This window comes from Hippocampus zosterae, chromosome 11, assembly GCF_025434085.1.
Source record: "Hippocampus zosterae strain Florida chromosome 11, ASM2543408v3, whole genome shotgun sequence".
NCBI classification, from domain to species: Eukaryota; Metazoa; Chordata; class Actinopteri; order Syngnathiformes; family Syngnathidae; genus Hippocampus; species Hippocampus zosterae.
The window spans coordinates 9,973,499-9,981,248 of NC_067461.1; the positions used below are offsets into that span (position 1 = coordinate 9,973,499).

Consider the following 7,750-nt stretch of genomic DNA (forward strand, 5'->3'; position numbering starts at 1 on the left):
ATCTATTCCGTTACTCCCCAATATAATATGTATGTATGACGGAAGAACTCGGGACAATAATTCATCACTAAATTACCATAAGCATTGTGGTAAAAAACGAGTACAACGTGGTATTTGTTTTGACCTCTACGTTTTTCTCACTCGTATTTGTTGATAGAGTTGACAGAGGGAGGCGCTGGAAACGTGGCGCGGTTGATGACATCACTGAAACGCCACAATCCGGCGACGTTATTTTATTTATTTTTCCCGTGGTGAGTAGCCCAACGTGTTGTCAACAAACCCATTTGCGGCGCTTTCCCCGTCCCGAAAAATGTCTTTCATGGACGAAGAATCTTCAGATGTTGGCATGGCGGGTCGAACAAAGATGGAGAGCTTCCTGTTCAGTGAGAAGCTTAAAGCAGTTTAAAATAAATCGCAAATTCTGTTAGTTAGCTTAAGTGCCGGCGCACACGTGGGTTTGGAAAACGCGAATGGCTTGTAATGTTAATTTCGGTTTAACGTCTGTACGTAATATTGCCACGAATTGATAAATGTTTTAACGCTTTGTGTTATATTACTATGTGTGTTTCGTAGGTTGCGAGCTCTCTTCCAAAGTTCCCTTTTACTGCATCCAGGGAGATGATGAGGACGACGACCTGGAGCACTTCATTGAATTCAGAACGGTATAGCAGATCCTTTAAAATACACACAAAAAAAGTTTTTTTCTATGAAATATTTCATGCCCTAGTGGTCCCACAGATATGTCTGGGGGAAGGTGCCCTCGAGGAGAATAACGTGGTGGAGGTGACAGCGATGAACCACCAAGGAAAGACAACTTCGGTGCCCATTGCTAACCTTCACATCGGTTGCTTACCAATGGTAATGTCCAATCCAGTGCTTCTCAACATTTTTACATCAAGTAACCACCTCAAAAATAATCATTTGATCACTGACCAACTTTAAAATAGCGTTAGCTGGGCCCGAGTTATTGCACTGGTTCACCCATTTTTTTTCATTGGTTGCACGAGCACAAAAATTAGGGAAATTTTCAACCGCAGTTTTACTGGTTTAATCTTATTCAAAGGAAAAAGATGTCTGTATTTTAAATTAAATTGCCTCATAGGTGGTTAACAATGTTCTTAATTTTAACAAACAATTCCTGAGGGTAATTTACTTAAAAGATGGTGGTTACAGTTTTTGTGTAAAGTGAATGTTAATTCAGATTCAGAAAACTTTATTTATCCCCCTGGTGCAATTAGAGTTAATGTGTGTTTGGGGAATAATCACACACACTCACTGCATTTCTACAGGTCTCAATTATACACAGGTGTCCACTCTTTGCGGGCCGGCCCGGTCCCTATCCCCCAGCTAATAGCAGCGGTTGACTATTTAAATCTCACTGTCATATTATTCAGGGCCTGTCTGTGCACTTGGATATCCTGTTGAAATAAGTAAAAACGGATCAATCAACTTTATATAGAGCTGTCACAACAGCTGCAACTATACAATACAATACAATACATGCTGATTTATATAGCGCTTTCACAACAGCGGCAGCTGTAACAAAGCGCTTTACAAAACAGTTAACATGAGGTAAAATAATATAACAAAGCGTTTTACAGAACACATCACATATTCACAAAATTCACAATAACATCATAATGAATCTTTTTTTTCCCATTCCTACACACGCTTTTTTGTGTTTTGAAGCCGTTATGGATGAAAGGGGCTGTGCTGCAGCCAATTAATGCTGTTGGCATGGGTCATACGGCCTTGAAATAAAATCTCTAAATGAACATTGTTGATTGTTATTGTTAATGATGTAGAATAATATTTATTACATTATAAACATGTGTGGTGTACATTGTCTTCAGGTGAGCTTGGGTGAGTTTGAGGTAAAAGCACCATTAACCATCCGCCTGAAGGCTGGCTCAGGACCAGTGACCATCAGCGGCCTGCACCTTATTGGTAATGTTTTACTTAATTCGTAACCATGGTGTTTTTTTTCTCCTTTGGCCACCATTCCCTTATAAAGCTTTAAAACCTCCGGGTTTGAAGTTGAGCAGCGCGGTGGTCAACCCGTTTGCACGTTTCCCTCACAGTACAGAGGTCTGAGGCTCGATTCAGGGCGCTGGCCTGCCTGTGTGGAGTTTGCATATTCTCCCCATGTCTATGTGCGCCTTCTCCAGGTTGCCTCTTGAATTCCAAAGACATAATTGAATTGACCTATGAATGAGCCAGCATTTGATTACTTTTTTTTAAACACGCAAATGAGCAAGGTCTTTTGTAGATGAGGTTTTAAAAAAAAAAGGCTATGCAAAATAGTTTATTTGAACAATTCCTTCCAGTGCTTTTGGTTGATGATTTATAATTGAATTTTAACTAACCAATTTAATGAAATAAAACAGTTTGACTGCATAAAATGTAAAAATGTTCATTTTGATCATGAATTCCTCTTAATTTTATTAATGATTGATTTAATTCTGAATAATCCAGTTTAATAAAATACATTTTAAAATATAAAATTGTTTTATGTTTTTAATCAATTAATTAACTCACCATTAAATTAAAATAAATATTTTTTTAAAAACTTCAGCCGGTGACGCTTCATTTAGCATTGCAGGGTTCCTTCCGAAACACATTCAGAGTGTTGGCACTTGAGTGAAAATAACATTAGGCACATCTCATCGGCAAAAGAATTCATAGCAATCTATGGCACTAAAGATTAAAACGTTCAATCATTCTTATCTTTCAGCAATTAAAAAAAAAAAGACATGCATATTTGCAAACCACTCCCGACAAGCCTTATTCGATGGTATAAGCTCTAAATCAGGGGTGTCCAAACTTTTTGCCAAGGGGGCCAGATTTTATGTGGTAAAATGTCGGGGGGCCAACCTTGGCTGACATTCTTTACATTGAACAACAATATTGTTCAACAAATTTTAGTAAGCCAGTTTGTTTCACATTTCCATTTTTATTTTAATTTCAACAATCTTAAGAATTTCTTTTGGTTCATTTGAAACAGGTATATCACATGCAACTGCTTATTCACTTGACTTTTTCTTAAACAGAAGTCTCCTGAGTGCAAATTGATTGATTTGAAACATAAAATGTATCACCATGACTTTTCAATAGTCACAAAACCTTTGACTCGAACAACAGGGAAATGAACAAGCAATACACATATCCACAAATACACATATCCACAACTGCAAGGATCATTTGAAATATGACATATCAGTCAATATAAACACGGAGTGATGTCTTGTTAACTCGTGAGTGATGCCCTCTAGTGTCTAAATCCTATTACTAATTTAGTGAATGCTATTACTCATTTAGCCACTAGAGGGAAGCAGTACTCTATGAAACATCACTCACCAATCTACGAGACCTCAGTCAATGCAACACGTGTTCCATTGCGCCCAACCTGCGGGCCAGACGGCACTGATTTTATGACAGGGGCCGAGGGCCGGATGAAATTCGACCGCGGGCCGGATTTGGCCCGCGGGCCGGACTTTGGACATGCCTGCTCTAAATGATTCCAAACTACTGAACGTCAGTTCCCACTGGTCACCATTAGTAACGCTCAAAAAAAAAAATCCCACATTGTTCAATAGTTTTACATCAGCAAAATCTGTCCAAAAGGCAAAGGCCAGTTAATCCACTTTCACTCGTCTGATGTGCCAACTAAACTCGGGAATGTAGCGTGAAATGCAATTTTGCTCTTTGTCTTGCGTTCAGCTTCAGAGGTTGACGAATCCGACTTGGAGGAAGAGGAGGATGAAGATATGGAGGACGATGACGACAACACAGAGGAAGAAGACATCAGCCCGATCAAACCGGCAAAGAAGAAGAACAAGCAGCAGCTGCAGTAGCTTTCGTCTCAGTCGAGGGTTTTAGCCCTCCCCCCAATGAGACGTTGTCAGCAAAGAATTCTCGGACACTTTTGACCACGTTGGCACAGGACATTTCCAAACACCTCAGCTATATTCCTGGTGGCAGCCCAACATACTGCTTGGGCGAATCACCCTCAGACTTTCAAGCGCTTATTCACAGCACATGACTGAACTGTGGACATGAACTGTTTTTTGCTTTTAAATGGTTCCTCTTTTCCTTGTATGCAAGTCATAGTAAGATGCCACCGTTGAAGCTATTTTGTAACTTTCATAATAAAAGTGTTGCCTTTGTGATTGTGTGACAGTAAGTTCTGCTTGATCGGTGACTTATCGGTCACAATCACTTTTTTTGTTTGAAATAGTTTTTCTATACAAAATGTTAAAAAATTCAATTTGAAAGGATTTTGAGTTCATCATGAATGCGCGGGAAAGCATTTTGTCTTAACCTTGATAGAATTGAACAGTTTTCAAAGTAAACTTCAATTGGGAGTGGCAATCACAAGCACCTGCCCTCTTTGTTGGAAGATTTGTTCACTAGCCGCCAAACTTGATTGAACATATTGCCCCTGCAACTCGATAGTTTGCTTGCAAACCACCACAAAAAAAGTAGTTAAGCAAAGGCTCATATTTCAGAAAACTCATCAGAGGGTCTGGCCCACAGTAGCTAAGCCACTGCTTGCACGATGACTTGTGGGTACCATATGAATTGCAAATGTACATATTTTTTCAATGAATATTTGTTAGGTTTTAAAAAAAGGTGAATAGACAGTCACACTGTATTGATTTAGAGTTGTATTCCCTGCATAGTGCTCTATTTCAGGCTGTCACAAACTACATGCGAGGCAACCAGAACTTCAAAGTAGGAAAGAAAAATACTTGATTGAATGCACCTTCCACCTTTCTCTGTAACAGGCGTCACTTCAATTTAATATGCAATCCCGGTGTTACCACAGCAACTGCTCAAGCGCACCACGATTCCCTCTCACTAACGGATACAGCTTTTTCTACCACTGAAAGGCCATAAAAAATTCAAACACATTGCACTGCTTGTTTGTGTGTGTGTGTATATAGAAGCCACATTTTTTTAAAGGCATGATCAGATGAAGGTTCGCATTCTGCATGAGCCGAATCGTCATTCTGCATACTTCCTGTTGTATGCGTACGAGGAATGTCAGTTTTCCTGAAACACTTAAATCGTTTGGACACAGACGCACAGTCTGCAGGCTTTCCAAGTGTACCATAGCAGGATAATACCTCAACTTGCAGATGGTAGATGGCAGTTTTTGCCATTCATTTGTTGCAAGAAGTGTCACATTGTGGCTGCTGAGTGATTGATGTAGAACAGGCATGTCCAAAGTCCGGCCCGCGGTCGAATTTCATCCGGCCCTCGGCCCCTGTCATAAAATCAGTGCCGTCTGGCCCGCAGGTTGGGCGCAATGGAACACGTGTTGCATTGACTGAGGTCTCGTAGACTGGTGAGTGATGTTTCATAGAGTACTGCTTCCCTCTGGTGGCTAAATGAGTAATAGCATTCACTAAATGAGTAATAGCATTTAGACACGAGAGGGCAACACTCACGAGTTAACAAGACCACTCCGTGTTTATATTGACTGATATGTCATATTTCAAATGATCCTTGCAGTTGTGGATATGTGTATTGCTTGTTCATTTCCCTGTTGTTCGAGTCAAAGGTTTTGTGACTATTGAAAAGTCATAGTGATACATTTTATGTTTCAAATCAATCAATTTGCACTCAGGAGACTTCTGTTTAAGAAAAAGTCAAGTGAATAAGCAGTTGCATGTGATATACCTGTTTCAAATGAACCAAAAGAAATTCTTAAGATTGTTGAAATTAAAATAAAAATGGAAATGTGAAACAGGCTGGCTTACTAAAATTTGTTGAACAATATTGTTGTTCAATGTAAAGAATGTCAGCCAAGGTCGGCCCCCCGACATTTTACCACATAAAATATGGCCCCCTTGGCAAAAAGTTTGGACACCCCTGATGTAGAACATCGGTCCCGAAACGACGGGCCACAGACCGGCACCGGTCCGTCGGTCATTTGGTACCGGGCAGCACAAAGAATATCCATCCATCCATCTTCCGTACCGCTTGATCCTCACTAGGGTCGCGGGGGGTGCTGGAGCCCATCCCAGCCGTCTCCGGGCAGTAGGCGGGGGACACCCTGAATCGGTTGCCAGCCAATCGCAGGGCACACAGAAACAAACAACCATTCGCACTCACACTCACACCTAGGGACAATTTAGAGTGTTCAATCAGCCTGCCTCGCATGTTTTTGGAATGTGGGAGGAAACCGGAGCACCCGGAGAAAACCCACGCAGGCCCGGGGAGAACATGCAAACTCCACACAGGGAGGCCGGAGCTGGAATCGAACCCGGTACCTCTGCACTGTGAAGCCGACGTGCTAACCACTTGGCTACCGGGCCGCCTGCACAAAGAATAACTACCTTCAATTACTTCGGTTTTATTTATTTCTGACTCTGAAGAGGTTTTATTTTGACAAACTACCGGATCCCCTGTTACATCCGTCTACAGTATGTCAATCTTGATGCACGTCAAAATTCGCTTTTCGGTCACGTGACATATTACAGCCGCTGTAAAATGAAACCCGGGAGCTAGCAAAATGAGTAAAAACAGACGTAATTGGAATTTTTTTGGGGGGGTGGGGAGGCCCAGCCAGGAGACATAAGACGAGCCTACGACTTTCAAGAAAAAGAAGGCTACATTTAAGAGACACTAAACCCAACGTGCATAATATGCAGTGATGGTGAGTCGTCTTTTTCACTTTGTATTTGCGGCGGGAAAAAAAGGGAAGCTGCTGACAAACAAAATAGGCAGGCCACAGGCACAGCAGCTACACAACAGCTTCTTCAGGGTAATGGCTAACCCTGACCAAATCCACGGACACTCATCTCTCTCCAGGCAAGGGTGTGTTGAGCTGATTCATATGGAACACCCACCACACTTGACACTACACAACACAGCTGTCAAGTGCATCACTCTTTACTGTATACATAACCTCAGAGCGCAGCAGTGCACGCTGACACCTGAGCACACATTAGTTCAGCCAACAGGATTCGACTTGTACTAAGCCCAACCCAAACGCACGCACACGCACACACACACACACACACACACACACACGCACACACACGCACACACACGCACACACACGCACACACACGCACACACACGCGCACACACGCACACACACACACACACACACACACACACACACACACACACATTGCACACTTACCCTTGAGCTCTCATTCCCGTGAGAAGAGAAAATCATGTGATATGAAGCCTGCAATGTAATTAAAGCCTTCTGTGTCTAGGGTGCTGTATTCAAAGCTTACTAAATACAGCATTTTAATTTGGCCTCTCTTTCTTTATTGTGATTAAGGAAAATTTTTGATGACATTCGTGTTTTTAATATAATATTCTAAGGGACCTTGGTTCATTTATTTGTTTTGCGCCTTAAAAAACGCATTTCAAAATATTTGGTTGTTTTTAGGGTCAGTTACAAGTGAGGTCACAGAACGAATGAAACTGTCAAGGCACAACTGTTGTTCTAAAATAATACTATCCCGCCCAACCCCCCATGAATATCTACTGTATGTTTTATTAATAACACAGACTGGACGAGTACACAAGAGTAATGCTAATGGAGTGACACACACATATGCACCATAAGTGGCAAGTTGATGTCGCACTGTCACTAAATCAGCTCCGCCCACTCCTCCACTATAATATCGGAGAAAAAGCTGCACTCCAATCAGAAAACCTCCTCCCCACTCTTGTTAGATTAGAAAAAAAGACAGAGAAGGAAAATCCATAGGGCAAAAAGAAC

The 7,750-nt window shown here is 41.5% G+C and overlaps 1 protein-coding gene across 1 annotated transcript; it reads left to right on the plus strand.

Annotated features, from left to right (window-relative positions):
• Positions 1 to 214: 214 nt before the first annotated feature.
• Positions 215 to 4,166, plus strand: npm3 (nucleophosmin/nucleoplasmin, 3). The gene is made up of 5 exons (XM_052080392.1): positions 215 to 383; positions 574 to 662; positions 739 to 858; positions 1,854 to 1,947; positions 3,721 to 4,166. The coding sequence occupies exons 1-5, from the start codon at positions 311 to 313 to the stop codon at positions 3,852 to 3,854; spliced, it is 510 nt and encodes a 169-aa protein (XP_051936352.1). The 5' UTR covers positions 215 to 310; the 3' UTR covers positions 3,855 to 4,166.
• The last annotated feature ends 3,584 nt before the right edge of the window (positions 4,167 to 7,750 follow it).

Excerpts from the sequence above, each read along its gene's own strand:
- npm3 (XM_052080392.1), top strand. The coding sequence starts at position 311 with ATGTCTTTCATGGACGAAGAATCTTCAGATGTTGGCATGGCGGGTCGA. Across the intron at positions 663-738 it reads ACTTCATTGAATTCAGAACG|ATATGTCTGGGGGAAGGTGC; the intron begins GTATAGCAGATC and ends GTGGTCCCACAG. Across the intron at positions 859-1,853 it reads ACATCGGTTGCTTACCAATG|GTGAGCTTGGGTGAGTTTGA; the intron begins GTAATGTCCAAT and ends CATTGTCTTCAG.